Source organism: Sceloporus occidentalis, unplaced genomic scaffold (genome assembly GCF_023333645.1).
Source record: "Sceloporus occidentalis isolate IW3139 unplaced genomic scaffold, rSceOcc1.0.p SCAF_1, whole genome shotgun sequence".
Classification (NCBI taxonomy): Eukaryota; Metazoa; Chordata; class Lepidosauria; order Squamata; family Phrynosomatidae; genus Sceloporus; species Sceloporus occidentalis.
In genome coordinates this window covers 109,325,143-109,351,670 of record NW_028316981.1, presented here as the reverse complement: position 1 = coordinate 109,351,670, position 26,528 = coordinate 109,325,143, and the positions used below count along the sequence as shown (strand labels likewise).

Here is a 26,528-nt window from a genome sequence, read left to right as displayed (position 1 = left end):
CACTTTTTTAAAAAAGCTAAAATTTGAAAACAGGTCCTGAAATTGCATGAGAATGTTTGGGATGTCAGCCTAAGTTTAAATTAACATGTATATAAGTTCCACTGACAGAATGAGTTTACTCTAGCCATAATAAAAAAACCTGAATATAAGATTTTCTCATGCTTAGAATAAGCCTGCCAAAATTGGTAGGGCTTAATATAGATGCAGTTTAAGTCCCTTGATATGAAGTTACTTTAAGTATGACTAAAACTGGATTTGACAAACATTTTCTGTCAAAACAAAATTAGACATAGAACTACTTAGAGCTATAGCTATTTGCAAGAGGAAAACCAGTGGTGACACCTGCTTGCAACTCCCCAGGAATGTAATTGAGGGAATTAATTATACACTTTCTCACTCAATTGTTGCTACTCATATTAAAACCTGGACAAAATCAAACTGCAGTAAAGGATGAAAACTAGAAATGAAAAGTACTAACGTATATATTTTATGAGATGAGGCACACAAAATGTAATATAAAGCCATTGCCATTTCTTTTACAAGCTTATCTCTCACCTTTATTTTTGACACATCAAACAGTGTGGTGTTTACAAAAATGCTCTTTTGAATTATGAAGAAAATCAAGGTTGCAGTGGACATATATGTTCCAGATTTAATATATGTTCTAGACAAATATATATACTAGATTAAAAAGGAAAGTAACATTTTTTACATTCTCAGAGGCTACAGATGAAAATCTAGAACTTTAAGTTCTAAGCATCTAAAATCTTCTTAAATTTACTAAGCTGAACAATTAGTCTGAGAAGAGTTTGAAAAGTTAATTATAAAAAAATAGTTATAATTATCGTTCCTAATCCTATCCCCAGTTTGGGACTGCAAGAGTTCTAACTCTTCACTCTTCCCTTTTCCAAAACACACTGAAATAACTGTGAATACAACACACTTTAGCTGCAACACAGGAATTCTAAAAAGGGAGGTAAAAGACTAGGGCTTTATTATTTGAGGTTTCTATCTCCAACCACGGTAAAACCTTTTTAAAAATCTGGGACTGCATTTGGTTGTTTCATCTAAACAGCACCTAAAAGTCTTCCTAATGCAACAGCATGGGAGGCTTCTTGAAAAATTAAATGTTCCCTGCCTAACAAAGGGGCAGGTAGCCTGGCAAAGGAAAGCGGCAACCTGGATCTCCAAGTAAGTATCTTTTTGTGTTGCTAATGGAGTTTAAATTTTATTTCCTGGACTTCACAGCTCTTTGTTTCCTGAAATCCACATGGCCAGAAGGAAGAGTGGTATGCCAATATGAACATCCCTCCATATCATATTAACTGAGGAGAACAACAACAACTTGACAAAATGTAGATCTGTGACTCTAACACTGTCATATTTTTCTTTCTTCTAAACTATTTTTAACACTTTAGCCTGATGAAGAAGCCAATGGTGCTTCAAAAGCTTGCAACATGCATATCATGCATGTTGCTTGGCCTAATAAAGGTATGGCTGTTTTGTGGATTTTGGACACTGTGGATGTTATTGTACTTTGCTGTATGGTCAACATGACTACCCCTGGTCATGTTTTCATAAATAGCTATACTTATTTATTGGAATAAATCTGAATGTACCAGCATGAGGGACAACATGAATCACTTCTTGAAATCATGTGATATTAACCCTCCATTATTTAGTGAGGAGCATACTAAAAAGAAAACAAACAGATATTCTCCATAAAAGCAACTGAACATACCAATACCTTACGTTCTGACATGTTTGGCGAACAGATATTAATAGTAACCAATAGCTCACACATTCAACAACAATCTGCACATTACATTTTTATATTTGTAGAATGCAGTCTTATGGATGACAGAGAGCTAAGGTGACACTTACATTTCCACAATACTCTCTGGCAAGTTGGCTGGAATTTCAGTTAAGCCTTTTCCTCGACAATCCACAATATTATTACTACAAGTACAAGGTGATGGACAACTGATGGAATTGGCATTGCAGGATGGAGGTTCAGTGTTTCCTGAAAAAGAAAACAAATCAACAAAAGTATCTTTAAATGTTGTGTTAAATATATTTTACTGGCTGTTATCACATCACTACAATATAAAACCTAATTGCTAGATTGTGCACTAGATCATCTTCTCCTTTTCTTCCTTGTCTCTGAATTTAAAATATCTACAATTATTGGATGTAATAAAAAGTCCCTCCAGTTTTGCACCCTTTTTATATGAGCAACTGACACGGTATAATATCAAAATCTCACTGGAGGTTTCGTTTGAGAAATTATCAATTATATCTGCTAAAATTATTTTAAATGTCCTTTTGAAAATGTCAAAACAAGAAGTGACAGCATCCAATAACATCTATAATACATTTCAATGCACTAAAAATTACAGCTATGCTTCATCCCAAAGGTGTTTTGTAAAGCTTTATAATGAAGTCAGCTTTCTTTTTTCTATTCCAATCCAAGATATCTTAACATGTCAAATCAGACCATTAAGAAATAGTTCATTCTCTTCTATTTCAGAACAGCAGTGTGATTAGTAGATATTGCATCACCTTTCAGTTTCTTCCCTGCTTAGCATTTCTGTAATAAGATATTCTGATGAGACATATTTATTTGAGGGAAATATTTTAAAATTTGTCTCCCCCCCCCCCACCCTTTTGAGGTCACATTTCCATCATTATCAGGACATGGAAAGGCAAAAAGGCAAAGACAGCTGCCTCTTCTCCAGATGCTAAGAGAGAGTACTTTTTAGGCTAATAACATTGTCCATTCAGTTTAAACAACAGTCTCAGCAATTACAGTGACAATCTTCCAAGTTAGATTGGCTAAAATCAATGACAAACCCAACTCATAAGTTACAAAGATCTAGGAACTCAATCAGTGCACAGTTTCTGATAACAGACTTAAACTACTGCTTTGGAAGATCATGCTGCACAGTGGTTTGCCATGCCACAATTAACAGTTTAAGAGTCTCACTCACTAGTTTAACTATGGGCCGGTACATACCATGCCATAAAGTGGTGTGCTGCCAGCGATACTAGGGTTAGGAAGCGCACACCAACCGTACACTCCCTAAGCCTAGTCCATGGCAGCATCAACATCATGGCAGCCTGCCATCCACATGCCGGCCACCATGATGCCAGTGCTGCCGTGCAGCATCTCCATGACCACGTGGGGGAAGCAATGTCATAAGGGCTGTGACGCAGCTCCTTCCTACAGCGATTCATTCCCATGGCAACTACACAGCCACAGGAATGATCCTGAGGGGAAAGGGACCAGCCCTTTCTTCTCTTGGCTGTCTGAGTGTCCAGGGGCATGAAGCCCCAAGGACAACCCTTTTCCGGGCCATGGAGAAGCAGCATTTTGCCGCTTCTCTGTGGCCCAGAAAATGCTGGATTGGGGCCGCAGGACTGCCAGTAAAGCTGCCCTGGTCCCAATCCACCGTCAAAAGGGGTGGGTGGACGTCAATATGTCCTACAGCTACCTGATAGGGCCCAGACAGACCATCAATGGACACATTATTTCTGGAGATTTTGTCACTGCCACATTTTTAAATTGAATATATATGTTTATCATATGGCTGGTGCTATTCATAGAGTATTGTCATTGCAGTTCCTACATAATTCAGTCTGAGCTTATCTAGGGTCTGGCAAAAACTGCATCATGCAGATTGCACCATAGAATACAATTTGCACGGGCATGTACTCCTTTCTAATATTGGATCTAGGACATAATTGAAAACTTTCTCCAATAAGTGTTGCTTGTTAACTGAAATATTAATAAAACCCAACGACCGAGTCTATATTTGGAACATAAGTATAAACCAATGTGAATATATGGAAACTGAGTTTGTTATCACGTGCTGAGCTATGATGGAAACGTGCCTTTAAAACAGACAGCCTACATATTGGAAATTCACTTTTGGTAAATAGAAGCAGATTCTCTATAGCCTTTCTGTGGCTAAAAGACTTACACTGCCAACAATGGGAAGACAAATAACAACCCTCTATTGATCACTGAATGGGATACATTGTAATCCTTTCTGCATTTGGACATTCAGTATGTAGAAGTCAACTAACCAAGGACAGTTATGTGGATACTTGCTCATCTCTTGTAGAGGTTTATGCATACAATTTTTTTCACTGATCAATTTATATTTTATGTGGGGTTTTTTTTTGGGGGGGGGGTGTTGATGTATACTTTAATTGATTTGAATTCAATATTTATTATTTCTCGCTTGACTTTCCTTTATAGTGATTTATGCACAATAAAAAAATGTTAAAAGTGGAACTATTTGGAATTAACATCAATAATTTAGAATTTCTAACTTAACACTCATAGGTGCCACAGGTATCCACTGTTTCTGGGGCAAAATATAATTGCATTCGGAATGGCATGAGCTGATATGAAAGCTTTATGTGATGGCCACTTCATGTTAGCAGTCACTTCATGCTGCAGTGATGAGTGATAGGTTTGCATTTAATCATGCCCATCAACCAACAGAATGGAATCGGTCAGCCAAACTGATTCTCTCTCTCTCTCCTGGGACCTTCCATATTAGACTGTGTGAGGGACTTTTTGCACTAAAAGTTGGCGGCCAGTCAAACAACATCTTAATATTGGCCCTGCAAGAACATCAAGGGTTGTTTTGTTGTTTGGAGTTTTCTTCTTCTATGCATTTCATTTTAAACTATTTTTTTAAAGCACAGTAGAGTATTCACTGTTTCCTGCGATTAAAATTGACTTTCTTATCTTGACACAGAAGTAAACACCCTTTTAATGCAATCTTTCCAACCTGATACCTTAGTTGTATTGCACTTTTTTGGAAGATGGAATATATCCCAATTGCATACATATTGCTTCTTCCAATTTCTGTACAGTAGTTTCAGTATTTCACCCAGGCATTTTATAATTTACACTTTCTCTTTTGTTATCAGTCCACAAGTACTTGTATTTCACTTGTGCACCTTAACTTTCTGTTTCACTTTCTCTTATTGATAGCCTAGTGATAAATTTAAGTTAGTACTGTCATTTACAATATACCATACAGTTTTTGTGTTAGACAATGTATTGGAATGTGATGCTAATCTTCTGTTGAACTGAGTTCATTTGTATATCAGTTCTGAATTATTCAAGTTAATTAATCATTAATTTTATTTCAAGTTAAGACTTTGAAGGACTAGGCTGGATGCAAAGAGCAGACTGATAGTTTCAAAAAATAAGGCAAGTAAGTAAAAGTTAACATCTGCATTATATCAGCCATAGTTCATGAAAAAATATGCATTAGTAAATTAACATTTAACCAAAAAATATTATGCATTTATCATTTTGAATACATTTGCTGACACCATTTTAATTCTGGAGATCAATGATCATTGGAGATCATTCTTCTGCTGTTCCTTTCTGGGGAACAATAATATATTTGCAGCTGCCTTATCTCCTATCAGTTTCACATTATTATTTTGCCTTTATCACAAAATGAATCCATTTATGTTGAGAATCAGTACAGCTTTATACATTACCTTTTGGAATCCTTTATAGCATTGCTAAACTTCAGTAGTGAAGAACAGGAAAACTTTCCCCTGTTGCCAAGTACAAACTGTTTGTATTCTGGTAGGAGATATCACCATATATCAACATTGTTCAAAATATTAAAGTGTTGACAAGGTAAAGCCTGATATACCACTAAAAAGAATCAAGGATAAAGTTACAGCATAACTACGACTCATATCACGTTATATGGGTCTGAAGGATTGCTGGATCTACATAGGCCTAAATTTCTCATATGATATACAGTTTCATTTAATAAAAATTGAAACTAGCGCTGGTATTCATGTAAGCAAATGGTTCAAAGGAACCTTTGAACCAGCCTTTTTATCTTTCAACATGACTTAAGAAGGGTCAGAAAAATACCCAAGATTGTACAGACATCCATTTAAGTCTATTAATGTTTGTAACAGGTATTGTTAACAGAGAATATTAAAATTAGAACACTACTAGAGGCTACTGTCTTGATCACCAATCCTTTTTGTAATTCCTAGCAACCTTATGACATTTTGAATCAAAGAACCACAGAGCTAGAAGGGGCTCTATAGACCACAAAATCCAGCTCCCTGCTCAGTGCAAGATCTCCATCTAGGACATCCCCATCAGGTAGCTGTGCAGCCTCTTTTAAAACCTCTGGGCAGCAGAGAGCAAATCTTCACCCTACTCTATAGCAGCCTTTTAGATATTTAAAATTAAATGCCCGGAATTGAACTTGTAATCAATATGAGTTCCATATAGTGGAGAATATAGTGGGACTATTACTTCCCCTGACTTGGAAACTATGATTCTGTTAACACAGGCTAAGATAGTATTTGCCTTCTTTCCTGCAACATCACACTACTGGGCCATGTTCAATCTATGATCAACAATAATCACAAATATCTGCCATTCTATACCTGTGCATTTGGTTTTTGTGGTCTAAATGTACAATTTTGCATTTGTCTTTATGGAATTCCATTCTAATATTTTCAGTCAAATTTCCTAATTTATCATGGTCCTTTTGAATTCTGTTGCTATCTTCCAGTGTGTTAGCCATCTATTCCACTATTGTATCATCTGAACACTAGATAAAAATCCCCAGAACTCTGTGTATTCCAAACAGCAGCTGCTTATAATGCTGCAATGTAATGGGTTCCAAATTCCCAACGTGTTATGCATGTAGGTCCAAAGTTTTAGGGACTTTGTCCTTTCCCCCACTTTGAAGCTTTACATAATAGATATATAAAATATTCTTAAGTCTCAACTCATTTTGATCAGACAGTGGAAAGTAAAACTTCATAATAGCAACTGAGGTCAAGGACTGCCAGCTAGGTGTAGCACTGTATCCATGATGCAGGTAGTATATGAACATCATTATTTTAGAGTCCTTTTCTCATTAGAAATTTTTTTTATAAGGTATACAGTAATGTTCACTTGAAAAATGTCTTTGTCCATACTTCTGCTGTTTTATATACGTACTTGTATGGCTTTGTATGGCAGGACGACAATGTATCCTACCTTCTTATGGATAGGATAGTTATAAAAGTTTAGGGATTCTTTTTCCTATCTCAACTCCAATCAATCCTTTTTGCTGTTCCATAATAAAAAAAATCAAAATGTGTGGAATAACTACAGTGGGACCCTTGGTATCTGTGGGGTTTGGTCCAAGGTTGCTCCCCTCCCCCATGGATACCAAAATCCTTAGATGCTCAAGTTCCATTATATAAAATGACATAGTAAAATGATATCCCTTATATAAAACAGCAAAATCAAGTTTTGCTTCTGGAATCCCCCCCCCCCCCCCCCAATATTTTCAAGCCATGGATGGTTGAATTCTTGGATGTAGAATCTGTGGAAATGAAGGGCTGACTGTATACTGACACAACATTCTTATAGAAAGAAGGAAATCTTGTTGCAAAGGCTTTTAAAGCTGCATGAGGTCAAGTTTTAGGAAAACCTTAGCAAATATAAATATCTGTGAAATGATTATAAACACTTTAGATGATGTCCTGTTGTTTGACATCTACTGTACGTCATCTGAGCTAGGGACACTACTCACAGAATTTGGAAATGAAAAACTAAAAGTTATTATTCCAATCTGTAAAAACATATTTAAGTTAAAATGTTAGGGTGATTTTCACCCAGTGGTGTTTATATGTTAGCACAGTACAGCAAAAACATCAAAATTAGAAATCAGGTGAGCTTAGAAAATTACACTCCTCAGAAATATTAATTTCATTAATATAAAAAGCAAATACAGACTTACAATGGAACTCATCGTGTATTAAATTAAGCATCATTCTTTCACATATACTTTCTAATTCAGTCCATTTGTATGCTGGTCAAATATAGAGCTCAGAAGGCATACCCCTCATAAATATCATCATATTATTTGCTAATTATTATTTCACATTAATATGATCCAAGTACAATTTGAAAAAAAGGTATTTTAAGTACTGAATCATTAACACAACTTAGCAGTTTAGGGGGGAAAACTGAACAAATCATAGTAATTTATAATATTGTTACACTTTTTAGGTGGGAACATGCCTGAATGGAATGGGCAAGAAGTGACCTTTACCTGGGAACAATATTAGATATGGTTTATTTTGAAGACTGGTACAAAATGACAGAACAAACGAAATGATAAACTTGTGTTGTTACCTGAGCAGACATATTCTTTTTTCTGAACATCTGCAACATTAAACCCTCTCAAGTGAACAGGTGACATGCAAAAGGTGAACTGTCCAACTGATCGCCTCTGACGCAGCCAATCAGAAAGCCAAGCAAGATGACAGTCACAGTATAAGTAATTGGAATGAAGCCGTCTGAAATGAATTGAAAGAGAGATCCAACATTAAAACTTACAGTCTTCCAGAATTCAGCTAAATTCATATTAAGTCAAATACACCATCCTACGAGCTGTACTGATTTTTGTGGACCAAGAGCAATATAGAGATTATCATATAGTACCATTGGTCATATACCTCCAATAGAATGAAGTATACCATATAAGTGTTTTCAAATATATAACTGAAATAGTAAGTGCACAGAAACCTAACAGGAATCAATGACATTACTATGGATTGTGCCATTCATTACTTTTTCAGCATTTTTGGTTAAGTAAGGGGCTGTACAGATTGACACTTTGTGCCAGCCTGTACACGTTGTGAGGGCTGAGCGTTTGCACACTCAAAGCCCTTACCACACCACGTGGCTGCCATTATGGTGCGCGCCCATCCACACGGTGCATGGCATGATGATACACGCCAAGCACAGTGCCCAAATGGCCCTGCACGGAAGGGGCGTCATGACGCCCTGCCACAGCACTTACAACGCCCCTTCCAGAGGACCCAGCATGCAGTTGCCACGGCCTCCATCCAGGGCAGAAAGGGGTGGCCTGTATGTACAGCACCTAAGTCATATTTTCTAACAAGCTCATACCTAGCGCATTGCTTTGTTGTTGTTGCTGTTGTGTGCCTTTAAGTTGTTCTGGTGACCTTAAGACAAACCTGTCACGTGGCATTCTCAGCAAGATTTGTTCAGAGGGGATTTTACCTTTGACTTTCTCTGAGCATGAGGGAATATGACACACCCAAGGTCATTCAGTTAGTTTTGATGGCTGAGCAGGGGATTAAATCCCTGTTCCCCACAATACTTATTGAATGCTCAAGCCACTAGTTCATCCCCAATATGAAGGAGATAAAGTATCCTTTGCTCTTGTGAAGGTACATTGCCTTGTGTCATACTGTCTAGAAAAAAGTCTTGTATCTGAGAAATGAAGTAGCCAGAATGCCTAAATAAGCTATTAAATATTTCATCCTGCTTCTATGAGTCATGGCAGGCAATGGCAGCAAAACTCCCAAGACAGTGCTGTCATTTCTGTTGGACAGTGTTGGGCAAGCACTCATTTTTGACAGACTAACATAATATATTTCACTGACAAATATAAAGAGCTGTAAAACAGTCTAGTCCATCTCTAAAATAAATTAACAGCGGCTGAGATCCTAATATTAGGGAGTTGCAAGTGAGTTCAGTGGTGGCGCCTGAACCGACAGTCTCTAGATTTGTATGTCTGCTGATGGACTATGAGGCATTTTTGCTGGGAAGTTTCCTGAATTCACTTACTTAATGTGTCCAGTAAAGCTTAAGTCTCCTGACCTTCAGGGCAGTCTGTGGAAAGCACACAGATCTATTCATCAAAGACTGGATGAGGTTTTATTTCAGCAAAATATGGGAAGAGGCTAATCCATCTCATTTGCATGGAGAGAGGCTTTTAAAAAACATATTTAATGGTTGTAAACCAATTAAAAGTGCACTCCTGTGCACACTAAGCCTTTAATTATCAAGCTTTTAAATAATAATTATATTTCAATAAATCTGCATCTTAACCAGTTCTCAATACAAGTGCCTTTTGGCTCTCCTACTGAAAGAAAACTACAGGCTTTTTTAAATGTGAAATCATCTATACTCTAATCAACAACATATTGGAGTCAAAACAATTTCAATAATTAATACGTAAAAAAGTTCAACAATATTTTAGTGGAATTCAGAACTGAAAGGCACTTTGACCACAGCACTGAAAAAGTTATACTGAAGCCAAACTATTTAAGCTGGTTTTAATGCACAAAGAGCACATAAAAATCAGCATATGAGACCAGGATTTAAATCCAGACTTGGCCATGTAAGCCCACTGGGTGACCTTGGGCAAGTCACATTCCCTCAGCCTCAGAGGATGGCAATGGCAACTCCCCACCAAACAAACCTTGCCTAGAAAACCCTATGATAGGTTCATCTTAGAATCACCATAATTGGAAATGATTTGAAAACGCACAACCACAAATATCATATTGGGAGAGAACTAACTAGAGACTAAATGTGAGTTCAACTACTGCAAGGCTGTGTCAACAATCATAGAAACAAAAGACTGCTACCTTGACATGATATCATTGGGACAATATAGGATCTTACCAATGAGATACAATATCCTGATGTATTCTCTAAAGCAAGAGTGTGTGTCATCATTCAATCACGGCCTTTGCTGAATAGGGCCAATGTAAGACACCTTACTTCTCATATTGGGAGAAAGATGGGATAAACCAAACATTTAGAGGGCCTGAAGTTGCTTATCATTGTCCTTAAGGAAGTATTTTGATACATTTTTAAGTATTTGCACAAGATTGATTTTTAAAATAATAGTTATGTATTATTATATAAATGTGGTTCTTTAAAGATAAAAACATGTTTTTCATGATATTACAAATGCTATTATTATTTTCTCTCCCAACCCCAGTGCCCAAGCTGAATCCCCGAAATTGGGAGATTTTAATCTCCAAACACAGTGGCCTGGATTTAGATGTGTACAGCAGATTTAGGAGGAGGCCATTCCCTTCCCAGGCAAACACTGGCGGGATACAGACGGGCAAAAAGGGGTGTATTCATGACGTCATGAAGGTAGAGCCTTCAGACGGGCCTTACCTGAATGCCGCCATGAACACGCCCCCCGCACGCCCCAAGCGGGAAGAGGCGGCATTAAAAAGGTGCTGCTTTTCTCCGCTTCTTTTCCGTTTGATGCGCAGCTGCGCAGCTCTGTCTGTAAGCTGCTGCACCGGTACGCCAGAATTGCTACGCCGCTAATTTAAGTTGCCCATTTAAAAGCTCCGTGTCTGCTGCGTCGCATAATGAGTCGGGGTCCTGGAACATGCGCAGTTTGCAGTCAGGCTTTAATTGCAGCGTCAGCTGCCATGCAGGTGTGGAAGCTGCAGCACAGCTGCAGCGCATTTTAAGACTCGTAACCCTAACCCTAACCCTAACCCTAACCCTAGAGCAACATGTTTGCATGCGCTGCTTGGAAAGTTTGGACTTTAAAGTGAGCCCCTACACACATTCCTGTGCCATTTTCACCTAACAATAAAAACCGCTAAAACTGTAAATATTTACATATGTACAAGGGAGGTGATGGGGGATGGCAGGGGGACAGCGGTGGCAGCGGCGACAGCTGTGGCTGTGCATTGCAGATTCAGCAGGAGCGCGGGGACCAAAGGAGAGGAGGCATCCATGATGCTGGTGACACTGGCAAAGTGCAAGCGGGCAAGGATGCCAACACCAGCTGATCACCAGCTGGCAGGAGACCACCATTGTTCTTGGGCAGAGTGGGGGAAAAAGTTTTAAAGGGGCTTGGGCACTTTAAATGTGCACATAGGCTTTCTGCCGCCGCTGCTTAGCGCTGCAGCTGCGCAGCTGCGCATCCGCCAGCCGGCAAAGGAGAAAAAAAAGCCCTGTTTTTGGCTGCCCGTGAGGAAGCTGCCTCTCTCTTTGCAGCGTCTTCCGAGGCGGCAGTTTGGAAACTGCAGGTCAGAAACGGCCCCAGGTGAGGCGTCTTCACTACCCCCTATGTGGAAGCCCCATCACCTGAGCCACGCCCCCGGGGCGGGCGGTCTGGAGGCTCCGTATTCAGCAGAATACACCTCCAAGACGTCTTCTCCTGCCCGTTTGTATCCCGCCACTGTGTAGCAAATAAAGAAGGAGATACTTTTCCCACCTCCACCTCACCCCTGTGCAACCCAAAACTCATAGAATCATAGAATCGTAGAGTTGGAAGAGACCACAAGGGCCATCCAATCCAACCCCAACTCTCACTCAAAGCACCCCCGACAGATGGCCATCAAGCCTCTGTTTAAAGAACTCCAGGGAAGGAGACTCCACTACACTCTGAGGAAGAGTGTTCCACTGTCGAACAGCCTTTACTGTCAGGAAGTTCCTCCTAATGTTGAGGTGGAATCTCTTTTCCTGGAGCCTGCATCCATTGTTCCAGGTCCTGCTCTCTGGAGCAGCAGAAAACAAGCTTGTTCCTTCCTCAATACAACATCCCTTCAAATATTTAAACAGGGCGATCATACACCTCTTAACCTTCTCTTCTCCAGGCTAAACATTCCCAACTCTGCTCTAGAGGTATTGCCAGCAGATATATAAGAACCATAGGATTGCCTAGATACCCTTAAAGCATCAGGTCTTGTTTGATCTTGGAAGCTAAGGAAGTCAGGCCTGGTTGGTACTTGGAGGGGTGACCGGCAAAGAATACCAGGTGCTGTAGGCCACATTTCAGAGGACGGCAGTGGCAAACCCCTTCTGAATATTCTCTCCCTAAGAAAACTCCTTAAAATCCATTCGGTTACCATATGTCAGAGGAGATATGCAGGTGTGCACATGCACACGCACACACAGACAGCGGGGGGGGGGGAGAGGAGCTAGGGGCTGCATAGGAGAAGGGGAACTGTCTTCCTTAAAATCCACTGACAGGGTTATTGAATGGTTGTAGTTTCTTTTTCAACCATCTTTAAGCTATACAAAAATACAATTATCTCTCCAGAAGTTCATTCATTCACTGAGGCAGAAACAGCAAGAGTCAACATTAAGAAAATGAAGACAAATGAAAAGAGGGTGACATTTTGCAAAATTGTTGTCGTCTCGTAAAATGGGAAGCATATCAATGTAAACTAATTCTCATTCAATCTTTTAAAAGGAGATCCCCCCCCCAAAAAAAATCAGCAAAACAGAAACAGGATTTAGAAAAACAAATAAAAAGGTCCATGGAAGTGGAGATTATTAAGTACAAGAAAAAATGTATGGAGTGGTACACCTAAATTGATTTCTCTTCCTCAGAAGTCAAGCTGAAATTAAACAGAGTCTTTATTATACTGTGTTCTTCAACCTAGGAATTCTTGGAAAAAATGGAAAGGTTTAAAGCAGCAGCCCAAATGTGGCATAAAATGCAAGCTGCTGTAACTAAGCCTTACTGACAACAATGTGAGAAGTCTAAGAAGAAAAAAAGAAAAACGAAAAACAAGAAAATGAAAGAACCAAGAAACTGCAACACAGCACTTTGTAACTCCCATCGATTTAAGAACAGGTGCTGAACTTTCCCAATTCCCAGTACAATCAAGGGGGATTAAATGTGCTTAAATTTGCTGGAGCCTTTGCTGTGTTGTACAGGCCTTGTCCTCCTTACAGCATTTGCCAACACAGGTGCTCAATATAAATTATATTTACGTGAAATGGACACCCTTAAATGTAGTGGGTAAAGAGCACAATAGAACACAGAAGCAACAAACACTTCAGTCATAATAAGAGCCCTGGAAAGAAACAAGTGGCTCACTGATATATCCTGTTAATTCAATTTGGACTAAATCATGCACACATTCTTTCCTTCAGGTTTTCCTCACTTAGGCTGTTCATACTAAAAGGAAAGGATGAAGACAACTATTAACTGAAATAAATAATCCAAAGGGGAGAATGCTTTCCTTAGCCAACTTACAAGGGAGCAGTGCAGGGACGTAGCCAGGATTTTAGGAAGGGGGGGAATCCAGACAAAGTGCCACCATTATAATGGGGCTTGGGTGCAGCGGTGCAGCAACACACACCATTCATTTTTCTAATGGAAGGGAGGGGGGTCCGGACCCCAAGGACCCCCCCTTGGCTACGTCCCTGAGCAGTGGCACCACTAGGGTTGGCATCTCTTGGTGTGGTAACTCATGGTGTCACCCCTTGACCTCTTTCCATACCACACCATACAGAATCCTTAGTAATGTTTTTTTTTGGGGGGGGGGGGTGTACAGACAGGCCAAAATAAAGCTGCTTCGGGTCACTTTGGAGGTATGCTGTTGAAATGACACATGCATCTTAAGAGGCCAGAAGCTGCATCAAAGTTGTGCTCCACTCCTTAGCACTGGACCGTGGCTTTAGCGCAGCTTCTGGCCTCTTAGGACACATGCATCATTTAAACAGCATACCTCCAAAGTAACCCAAAGCAGTTTTATTTTGGCCTTTCTGTATGTGCCCAGTGTTATCCATAAATTGTAATTCCCACATATCACTGAATGTGATGGTAATAGTTGTGACATAAACCAACTAGCAAAATTAAAGTTATTACTTTAAATTACAGTATCATACACACAGCCTAAATGTATTTACATGTATTTTGTTTCATGTAGTAAAATTTGATATTTTTAAAAAATATATATATTAAGAAGAATTAAAAAATTAAACAAACAAACCTGGGGCCTTTCCTTTCTCCTCCCACTGAGCATGGCCCCACTCACAATAGTCTGTTCAGTGTTTTAAAGGGACACAGGCACACTGCACACATTTCTGACAAAATGTAGATGTTTGAGGAGCAGTCTGCACCTGCCACACACCCTCCTAGTGATGTACCTGCATTAGAGTACATTTGATTGTCCTGATGAGAAATCTGTATTTGGGACAAGAGACCCCCTCTTAGAACAGAATATGGAGAAACAGAATGGTTCCCAACTGGCAAGGGGGTTAAGACAAGGCTGCATTCTATCCCTATTTTATCAACTTGTATGCAGAAAATATCATACAAAGAGCAGGTTTAGACTCAGAAGAAAAAGGAGTGAAGATAAGAAGAAGGAACATCAACAGTCTTAGAAATTTGGATGACACCATACTGATAGTGAAAAACATCATAGACATGGGACAATTACTAAGAAAAGTCAAAGAAGAAAGTGTAAAGGCAGGCTTTCTGCTGAACATAAAGAAAACAAAAATAATTACCACCAAGGATCTATATAAATTCAACCTAGACAATGAGGAAATCAAAACAGTTAAAGATTTCACATGCCTTGGATCAAACATTGATCAGAATCGAGACCGCAGTCAAGGGCACTGCTGAAAAAATTATGCTGAAGAGAAAAGATATACTATTGTGCATTAAAGTTTAAATTCTCCAAGCCATCTTATTCCCCATCACCATGTACAGTTGTGAGAGCTGGACAGAGAAGAAAGCTCATAAGAAGAAAATAAACTCATTTAAGATGTGATGCTGGAGAAGATTGCTGAGAATACTATGGACAGCCAAAAAGACAAACAAGTCCTTGAACAGATCAAGGCTAGAGACCATGATGTGGCTGCCACACTTTAGCCACATCATGGGAAGACATGCCTCTTTAGAAAATACTAATGCTAAGAAAAGTGGAAAGGGTAGTAGAAAGAGAGGATGATCACACACCAGATAGCTAGACTCAATCAGGGAGATCATAGGCCTGGATCTACAAGATCTAAGCAGAGAAGTGGAAGACAGGGGGACTTGGAGTCAGCCCATTCACAGGGTCACCATGAGTCGAGGTCAATTTGAAGACAGTTAACAACAGCAACAACAACAAAGCCATGCTACGTAAATACAAAAAGTGTGGGATGAATAATCCAGAAAGAGCAATAGTGTCTCAGCAAATTGTATTGAATAGAATAAAAGGAATCTAAACAAAGATTAAATACATTAGAGAGAAATACTGTTGTCCCACAAGGCTGACTCTGAACTGATAGGAAAGAAATCTACCTTCCAAGGGTGAGATACACTTTTGAATTCTTCCTTCCAGCACTTCTCAGACACTATGGAGATTTCTGTTTTCCTTCCTGAGATGGTCATAAAGCTCTGGGGACAGGGAGGCGAAGAGGTTGGATTTGGATGCTCTCTCTCACCTCTGTTGGGGGTTCCCTAAAATTAGAAATTGGTGCTTGTGCTCAGGATTTCTTGCTCTTCGCCAGGCCCAAAATACAATTGTTACTGCTCATGAGGCTCTCTGCTTTCACATGATAACAATATGGGGATCATCTAGAGCAGCCCCAAAGCTATTCCAAATGAGTTCTTTTCCACTGCTTGGAATGGGAGAAGATTTTACCCCTGGGGGAAAAATCTCAAAAAATAGGGGTAAATATTAGCTTACTTGTACAGTTGGCCCTTCTTATATGCAGATTTTTTTAATATATGGATTCAAGCATCCACGGTTTGAAAATGTTCAAAAAAGTATAAATTTCACATATCAAACCTTGATTTTCCATTTTTATAAGGGACACCATTTTGCTATGTCATTATATTTAATGGGACTTGAGCATAATGGATTTTGTTATCCACGGGGGGTCTTGGAACCAAACCCCTGTGTATAAGAAGGATCCACTGTACCTTCTCAGCAGGTCACAGAAAGAGAGTAACAGCACAGGATTGCTCCCTAATTAGATAATGTGCTGCACAGTCACACAGGGAGTGTGGAAAGTTCATACAGGGCACTTTTAACATTCCTGTTCCATAGGCAATGTTTTCTGTACATGTAACTTAGCACTCTGCATTGTAGCTGTGGTTACAATGGGACCATTAATATCGACTTCTTTTTTTAAAAGTAAGAAATGCTTAGTGATGTGAATTATTAACTAACACATTCAACAGCATGTCTAATAATTAAAACAATACAAAGTAATTTTCCATCAATAACACTCTAATGAAGACACTTGTAAATATTATTTGTCTGTACTATGCATGCTTATTTTACACTTAATCTTCATCTGATGGCATTGGTGGCAATAACAAAATAGATTAAATATAACATGAAAAATGTAACCTTTTTATTATAATTCAGTCCTTTTATTTTTCATTAAACACAAGAACGCTTAAAGGTCTGTTTCAAAATTACTTGGCAATGCATATGTTCTGAAACTTGTCACTTAAAATTGGTAATGGCACATTTATAGGACACAAAAGGAAACTGACTACAATTTATAGTTTTAAAAGTGTTATTTTAGTCAAAGCCTAAATTAAATTTCCAGAATTATCTTTTTGGGTGTACATCCATATTTTATCAAATGTAATTCTGAAAATTCAATATAAAAGCTTTCCTTTAATTCCCATTTTTCACGTCCTTCTCTGCTTCTCCCTTTAATTACAGCAAAAGGGAATTAGTCAATACAAGTCTCCTGGGAGCCATCTTTTAAATTAAAGGAAAATGGCAGCAGACACTCTTGTATGGTTATCACACCAATCAATTGTTTGAGAAAACAACAAGAGATCACTCTAGGCTATTACCAGAAAAATACCTTAAAAAAACCCCAACATCTTTTTTAATTAATTAATGCAAATAATTACTCATGTGACTAGTTCATGGAAGGCCTAAATACACACAAAAAATGAACCCACCACCAAAGTCAGCAATCTGTCAGTGTGGACAATGAAGATGTTCTAGTATATTGCTTATTCTAACACTAGAGCTACATCTACTTGTGACCCATCAAGCTAAACAAGTCCACTAGAAATGAACTGTAGTCTGGCAAGTGCTTAAAAATCCAGCACTTTTTGCTGTGAAGCAAAACTCAGCAAAAACATGACATTTATTGATCCCTTAGTAAGCTGGCATACTTTTGACTTGACAGGGCAAATGTTTCCAAGGTCTATAGTAGATAGGGTGATGATGAAATAAATAAGGGGGAAAGACAGGCTGTTGATATTATTTGGCTCAACTATCAAGAAAATTTCAGTACGTTTAAAATTAATTGGCAAAAAAATAAATAGAACATGATTTATCATTCTAGGCAGTTTAAAATAATGTTCCTTTATTTACGTAACAGCTAAAAACCTATGCTCTGTATAATGGGTAGGCAAAATGTACCCCCCTGATGCTGGACTGCAAGTCCCAGCATTCCTTACCATTGGACAGATCTCAAGGGACCCACAGTCTAACAACATTTGAAAGGCTGTGTGGTTCCTATTCCTGGTCTATATCTAGTAGATATAAAGGCAATGTCCTGGTATAAAATCAACAGCCTGTTCACTCCACTGACTTGTAACAGATATACATTTGCAGGTCTGCCAAGATGAAAATGGAATTGATGCTTTGCATAATAATTCTTGTTATCCCACTATAAAACTATCTACTATAGACCTTTGAAACATTTGCCCTCTCAAGACAAAAGTATGCCAGCCTACTAAGGGTTGAGTAAATGTCATGTTTTTGCTGAATTTTGCTCCACAGCAAAAATGGCTGGATTTTTAAGATTGCCAGACTGCATTTCATTTCTAGTGGTTTTATTTAGTTTGGAGCTCCATGTGCAACTTTTTTTCTTGCTCCTGACATCAACAGTCTTGGCCTTTTGATGCCTAAATCTCTGTGGACAGTGCGGTATTCAGCATCCTTCTGGATTACAGCATATTATGCCACAGCATATAAAAAATGGATATGTTACATATTTCAAGGAGGCTCCTACTATAGTGAAACAGTTTGTTGGCTGTATGACAACAGTTCTCTGTGTCTTTGCCCAGGATTGGCTCTACCCAGCTTTCCAAGGTAATAAAACAGTGCATACTAATCTCTACTCTCTAAATGTGCTATTCAGCATCCTTCTGGATTACACCTAAGGAATTGCACAGAGAGCCAAAGAGTCTCTGCTTCAAATGGTGATTCAGCTATCAGTCTCAGTCCCCCCCCCCCCCCCCCCGTAATATGAACGTAATCATGTTGTGTTATCATATAGTGCTGATATTTGATTATATGTTTGGACTGTGCAAACACTGAACATAAGCATTATAGTTTGGATTCCACTAGCGGAGGCATCCTCGAGTCCAGTTCTTTTCAGAGGACACTCCTTCCAACATATGGGAGGAGGTAATTTGTGTGAATTTGCCACTCTCTGTGAAGTGACTTGGGCACAAATGTGCATGCTCACTTAGCAGCAAGAGAGTGTGGCATAATCTGCCAGCAAAATCCTCTTTTTGGTGAAAAGCTTTCCATTATTATTATTATTATTATTATTACATGAGGCTTGTTCCCAGTCTAATTCTCAAACATTCCCACTTGTACCCTCCGTTCTAGTAGTCAAGGTCTGCTGTCCCAGCCTACGATCTCCACTGCCCTGTCCCAGATTCATCCCTTTTCACTTCCTGCTCCTCACTCCTGGAACCTTCTTCCTCCATGAACATGGGTCATCACTTCACTGACGACTTTTAAATCTGAAGACCACCCTGTTCAGGGAAGCGTTCCCAGGCACTGTGTGAATATTTATCTGATATTTGATTAGATAGTGGATGTTGATGTTTTAATTGTTGCCTGTTTTTTAACTACTTTTATTTTATATTACTACCTACTGTTTATACGTATTTTGTAGATTGTATGCCATTGGCAGATTTTATATTGTTATTGATTTGATTATCTGTATATACAGTGCTGTGTACATTTACAGCACTATACAAATAAACAACAACAACAATAATAATACTCCTGGCCTTTCCATCAGCCTCATTCTGTTTCCAGTTTCAGGCTGCTTTCTGCTCCCACATAATGAAATAAAAGAGATACAAGAGTACTGAACACACACACTTGTGGAATAAGCAATTATGTTCCATTTGTTTAAAAAGTGTTAAAAACAAAACAAAAAGACTGAAACAGCATGCAGGTCAGTTCAATCACTGAATGTTTTAGAAAGAAGTACTTACAGGGTCCTAATCTTTGGCATATGGTTGAAGCTGGTGAGAGGGATGCGTGTGATGTTGTTGTTATTGAGAGTACTATAAAGAAAGAAAAACAAACACAGATGGATTCAATCACCGGCAGTATTCAGAGAGTGCTATTTATAGAAAGTGTTACTTCTGTAGGGAAAAAAAAACACCTTGTATATGAACAAATTGAGCATAGTTAGAAATGCATTTGTACTGTAAACATCAAGACATGCATGTAAACAAATATAAAATATCCAGTTGATGGTTTCCATGTCAGTGGAGCAGTCAGTCTGTTCCAGGGTTTAGTCCAAACTATTTTTAGAATATGATTCAACACTTTTGATGGTTTCTTTACAGTCTAAAATGTTTTATTAATATGTAAGAACAAACAAAACAAAACAAACACAGAATACCCAAAATAAATTCAGAGTTATAATCGTAACTACCCCATCTACAAACCCCTTCCCCTACATCATTTTTTAAATTTCTCACCCTTCACTACCTCCTCTCCCAAACCAAAGACAATAAAAGTATGTCAAAAATCTCTGTGGTACTAGACTATACTTACATCTTCTGACTGAAATTTTATTTCTGAGTAAACAAAATACAAAAACATCCCAGTCTTCTCATTTTGCTAAAACCACCATAATATTTAACAAAGAAGATCCTGTGAGATATCACTATTTCATTGATTTGGAACCCACTAAACACCAGGGAAATACCAGCCTGGAGTAGTAATATAAAGAGACCAAAACACTAATGGGACAATGTACAGTAAAATGAAAGACTCCTATTGGTATCATCTAAAGTGAGCATTTATAAATTAAGTGAACAAAGTGATACTCAGGTACCATTATTATATATAATAATATGGAAAATATGAAATATAGGCATCAGAAATGATGCATAGTGCATCAAATAATAATTGTAAGGAGATTTGTATTTTAAAAAATACTCTGTGATTATAAGGAAGGAATGAGCAGGGGAAGCAGGATCCCTCAAAGTAGCAGGCGGCTGATCACCTGGAAAGCAGCCTCCCTCCCTGCCTCCTGCTTTGGTTCTCTTTTTGCCCCTTTTGGTTGAGAAGGGGTGGGTAACCCTGCAGATGTGATTGGACTGCAGACCCAAGTATCCCTCAGCACTGACTATGCCGCCAAGGGCTAATTGGAGTTGCCACCTAATAAACTCTAGAGATAGAAATTGCTCATTGTGAGGCAGAGCCAGCAGACCTGAGACACCTTGATGCTTCCTGGCTACATTGTTCTAGGATAAGAACAAAATGAGAGACATCTGGCTGCGTGAGAAAAAAATTGGATTTTTTGTTCTTGATGGTGATGACGACAACAGGTGACCAATGGGTAACTTGAATGTGCCTGCAGTGTGGGCAAAAAATGGATTTTAGGAAGGGCTGGGATAATTTGAGACTACACTGTGGAACAGAAAATGAACTGATGGGACAGAGGTAGCAGTCAGGCCTCCTCATGCTTTATAGACTTTTCTATCAAGGTAAATGGGTGGTTGCTTCCATGGGAACAGCCTTGGTGCAGTAGGCAGGAAGAGCTTTGCATGGATAGAGCTGAATGAAAGTGAAGTGAGAGTAGCTTGGTAGGGTGGATATGGCTTATAGCATCTTTTGTCTGGAGGCATCCAGTGTAGTCCATACTGGCAAAACCAAAGTACTGAAGGATTCCTAAATGACAGTATTTTCCAAGTATCCTATCAAATCTGGCTGATCTAAAGGTCATCTTAGAAGTTTTCAACCTATCCTTTCAATATTAAATACATTTTTGACAAAATGGTGGCACCAGTTGGATGAACATAGCTATAAAATGTCCGGAGGCATCAGTCAGGCTTGATGGCTACTGACCATCATAGCAATTTGTCTTTGCATCTTGATGCTATGGCAGAACTCTCAATTGTTTATTGCTCAATTCATGTAAGTTATTTTCGGAGGGCATGGGTGCAACTGCCATATTTTTAATTCCTCCAACATTTGATTTTTTTTTTAAAAAAATCACACTTACTTTCTATCTTGCTCATGAAGAAATTTCTGAACATTTTTTTAAATTAAAAAGTCAACTGAACAGAATTTCTAACCATCTGTATTCAGTAAATTCAGTAGGTAAAGCTATTCCAGAGAACCAGCATGGTGTAGTGATGTGGCAATCATGGTTTGAATCTCCTCTCAGCCATGCAAGCCCACTGGGCACCTTTGGAGAAGTTGCACTTGCTCAGCCTCAGAGGAAGGCAAAGCAAACTTCTTCTGAACAAATCTTGCCAAGAAAACCCTGTGATAAGCAATAGCAACAGAAACTATTTCAGCATGGAATAGGCAGGGTATTCCCAGCATTATGCTTTTCATGCCTGCCATGCCATTGTTAAGAGATGAGAAGCCTGCCAGAAAGGGGGGGGGGGGAAGCAACACCCTTAATTCATCTGTAGACATGATTGATTTAAAACCAAACCTGCAAGAGTTAAGCTCTCAAAACCCAGTGCTTGCATGAAGAAATGTTAAGATTTTTTTTCTTCCATTTTTTTCTTTAAAAAAATGGAAGATGCTTCCTTTACATTTGTTTAAAAAATCAGCAAAGTTAGAATGTTCAATAGCATATACAAAATAGAATTTTCTCCTATCCCTAATTTTAGGACAATTGAATCCAAAATGAGAATCTCAAGGATAGACAGAAAAAGTCATTTTCATGCCAGATTTGCTAACAAGGTTATGCACTAAAAATGATATTGGGCTCATTCAGCTCATGTGGTTTTACAGAATTCTATAGGGGAAATGTACTATATGAAAAAGGCCAGAATGTTTGTAGATTCCAATAGCTATAGAAAAATGGTGTATAAAAACTTTGTGGGGAGAAAAATCAAACAGATTTTGCTACTGAACATCATTTCAATTGGATATTCCATTTTTCATTAAGTTAAAAGGACAAGAGAGTCCTACTAGTGTTTGAGTGAAAGAGGGAGATTCCCCTGAAAAACAATGACAACAACAACAATAAACACATCCCTTCAGTTATAAGGACCATGTATAAGGATAAGGACCAGGTCCCCATTCCCGTTCTTACAAGTCTGAAAGGACTTTAGCCCTAATCCAGGCATAAATATTTTACTAGTTATGGAAAAGTGTAGATGGTGCCGAAGGGTATGTTTAACAATTGGGAACTTAATCAGCCTTATTAATATCCATCCAAAAGCTATCCAAGATCTCAACAGTATCTAAGGGGTCTTAAGGTATTCAAAGGGCAAATATGTTTTCTAACAAAATACATATGTATATAACATATCCCCAAGCTTGCCCTCTGTACCAGAGGACTGGCAAGTGGCCAATGCAATGCTTTTTTTTTTTTTTTTTAAGTTTAGGTTGTCCAAGAAATTACAGACCTGTTAGCCTAACATCTACTCTGGGTAAAGATGCTGAAAAATCCTACTGGAGATAAAATGATCAAAGATATAAAAAGAACATTATCACTGATAAGAATTAGTATGGTTTCTGAAAATTCCCATTTAACTAACTTTTAGAGTCTACAGTAGATAAGGTCTACTAGTAAACACATGGACAGGAGCAATCTCATTTTATTATTTTTTTACTCATGCTTCCGAGAGGCTTTAGACTTGATCACTCACTACAGACTCCTGAATAACCTCAAAAGAGGAGATGACTTCTTATGGTGCCAACTATAGGTTTAAGATGAGAAAATGAACAGTTCTGTGGGGGAGGGGATGTTTACAGTGGGATCATTTAATGAACTGTACTGCAGTCAGGATAGTAGGGAACATGACAGAGGTACTGTTTATACCCATGTGTAAGTTTAGAAATTTTAGTTATAGGTGACCTCAAAAACCAGAGTCGGCTTATCCTTGGGTCAATGTAAGTACCACACTTTAACTCTTATCAAAAAAAGGGAACCATCCCCTTCCCTGAGTAGAGTGGCAAAAGGCAAAAGCTTAGTCCTGGGAGCTCCTAAAAGAGGCACCAACCTGCTCTACCCTCTCTCTGCTGCAGTGCTACTTCTGACCTTTCTGAATGGCTGGGTGGGAAAATGGTGGTGGTGGCAGCTCTTTGGTGTTTCTACTCAAAGGAGAGCTGAGAGTAACTGGGCTTTGAAGGATATGAATTGTGTGTTTTTCAGCTTTTCTCATTTAAAATCAGGCAAAGTTATCACAATAACGTTAAAGGCTATAATAACTGCTAACACAGTCACAATTTGCTTTGCTTTGCCTTTTCATCCTTTTTGACATGTATGTGTTTTCTTAGCCTTGTCCATACCTGATCGCCTCCCCTACACATTGCACAGCCACCATTTCTCTCCTCATTCATCCAGCCCTTAGGGTGGCTACAAACAGTAATGCCTACAAGAATTTTATATGTTCTTTGGTATGTTTTTCCTTTGCTTTGTCCTTTGTAACCTTTGTTACATGCACCTAAATTTTACACTCAACTTATCTACAGGACATATAAACTTCATAATTTTGGCCCCCCACACCTGCCTTCAACTTACATGAGGTTGACTTATAATTGAGTACATACGGTATATAAAATTATGCAAATTGATAGATACATATTTGTCACTTTCTCATCATATTTGAATCTGGGGCATTAATTGAAGGTGAATTGTAGGAGAATCAGGACAGACAGAACTCAGCTGTAAAATTTCTTTCCATGCAAATTGGGGAGTTGCAGAAGAGGCTGGGCATTTTCATAAGGAAAAGCCTCCAATAGCTACTGGTTATGGTGGTTGTATACTTCCTCTATAATCTAAGGTAATATATGCTGATGACTAGAAGGAGAAGAAAAACTAGTATGTTCATGTCCTGCCTGTGGGCTTCACATAGGCATCTGGCTCATCATTCTGGGAATGGACTGATGGACTGGTTAGGCCTTTTGTCGGATCCCAGCAAGACTTTTCTTAGATTCTTATGTGGTAAGCCATTAAAATACTTTCCCATCAAACACATTCTCATGAGGAAGAATACAATATGTTACTCACATGACTTCAGGATAAGTAATTAAGTGGGGAGTCACAGCTATTGATGGTAAACATTACTTTGAAACACCTGTAGGTACACAAAGTGGGCTTGGCTTTTCACTTGAAAATGTCAGTAGCACTCTTTCCTCCAAAAAGAAATATCAACCCCTGCATAAGATTTGTTTAGTGGACTGTACTGAAATAGTAAAATGAGGAGTGTGAGACAGATAATGTAATGAAGAACAATCATCTGCAGATTGACACTGTAAACTAGACAAAACAGCATTCAAAGGGGAATGGTAAATCTTTCCCTTCCTTTTCTGAGCACCAGTTACTTCCTCCAGATATCTCTTTCAGTCGGCTTTACTTACCTAACCACCACAAGCTTACATCCGCCCAGAAATGTATTGTATGGGTTTCAATATAACTGATACTGAATTGTTCACTTTATTAAGTATAGAATTTTACTGGTAAGTTTTTTCTCATTAGCATATATTTCATAAACTAGGTCAAGCTAGGGCACATCTGTATTGAGATGCAGAAACAACACATATTAAAAGTAGCTTAAAATTGCTTTCAAGTTTTATACTTCACAAGTTCGAAAGCAGCAGTGGTTTTGTTAAATGTACAATTCTTAATACTGTAGAATAATTCTTCAAATGTACAGCATAGGTGAAGGAAATGTGACCCTCTAGATGTTGTTTGACTCCAACTCCATCAGTCCTGCCAGCACCTGGAAATCCACACCTATTCTGAAAGACGTTAAAACCACTTAAGAGCTTCTTGACATTTTATCTCAGCTGTTAGAAACTGCATTTTGAATTCAGCTGGTGTGGGACAATTACCATGAATCACAAAAGCTATAAAAGCTCAGTGGAAATCATATCTGCCTCAAGCCTGAATAATAACAATAACAATAATTATAATAATATATTTATTTGTCAGTCCGACTTCTCTATAAACATAGATAGGATTGCATTCACAAAAAGTGTATTTGTTTTTGTTGTTGGCCATGTGATTCTGCAAAGACATGCCCATGGAAAATGCTAGATAAATCCAAATTGGTTACACATTATTGGGCAAGAAACAAAATTATGTGAGGAGAATTTTCAGTGCTTTCTCCTGTTAACATCTGGAATATACATATAGCTATTTAGTAAAAATATGAGGTATAACTATTTGGCTTGTATGATCTAATTTTTTTTAATGTGCTAAAGCATTTTTAAACAATGAAGTGAATAGCAATAGCTTATACATTTCTATACCACTCATTGGTGAACTCAGCACTCTAAGCAGTTTAGAGTCTGTAAGCCAATTGCCCCCAACATGCTGGGTATTCATTTTACTGACTTTCAAAAGGATGGAAGCCTTGGAGTCCCTGGGATTGAACTGTGGCTGCACGACCAGGACTCCTTCAATGCCATTTTGTTTATTTTAAAAATTATACAACTAAACCAGTAAAATGTTTCTTGTGATTTTTACCTATATTTTATAGAGCTCTAACACATTTTGTTTTATTTTTTAAAAGAATCAAGAAATGCATACATTTTCAAGGTACAATCTTTATATGTAGTTAAGTCTTAAATTTTTGTCTGAGTACAACTGAGGATCAACACCATCCTGAAAAGTGTTTTGGGATTTTTGGATGTCACAAGTGATGTCCCTGTCAAAACCTATACCTATGCAACATGTTCCTATCAAAACCAAGAGAGTGCTGCTTTTTCATATAGAACTGAATCAC

General features: G+C 38.4%; 1 protein-coding gene across 1 annotated transcript in view; it reads right to left on the bottom strand.

Moving 5' to 3' along the window:
- LOC149321949 (slit homolog 3 protein-like) overlaps positions 1 to 26,528 on the bottom strand; it is a 602,937-nt gene that overhangs the window by 210,056 nt on the left and 366,353 nt on the right. Inside the window, exons 7-9 of the mRNA XM_089520445.1 lie at positions 19,809 to 19,880; positions 8,201 to 8,364; positions 1,885 to 2,023 (exon numbers count right to left, since the gene is read on the bottom strand). Coding sequence (XP_089376571.1) covers positions 1,885 to 2,023; positions 8,201 to 8,364; positions 19,809 to 19,880 — 375 coding nt within the window. The remainder of the gene's footprint in view (positions 1 to 1,884; positions 2,024 to 8,200; positions 8,365 to 19,808; positions 19,881 to 26,528) is intronic.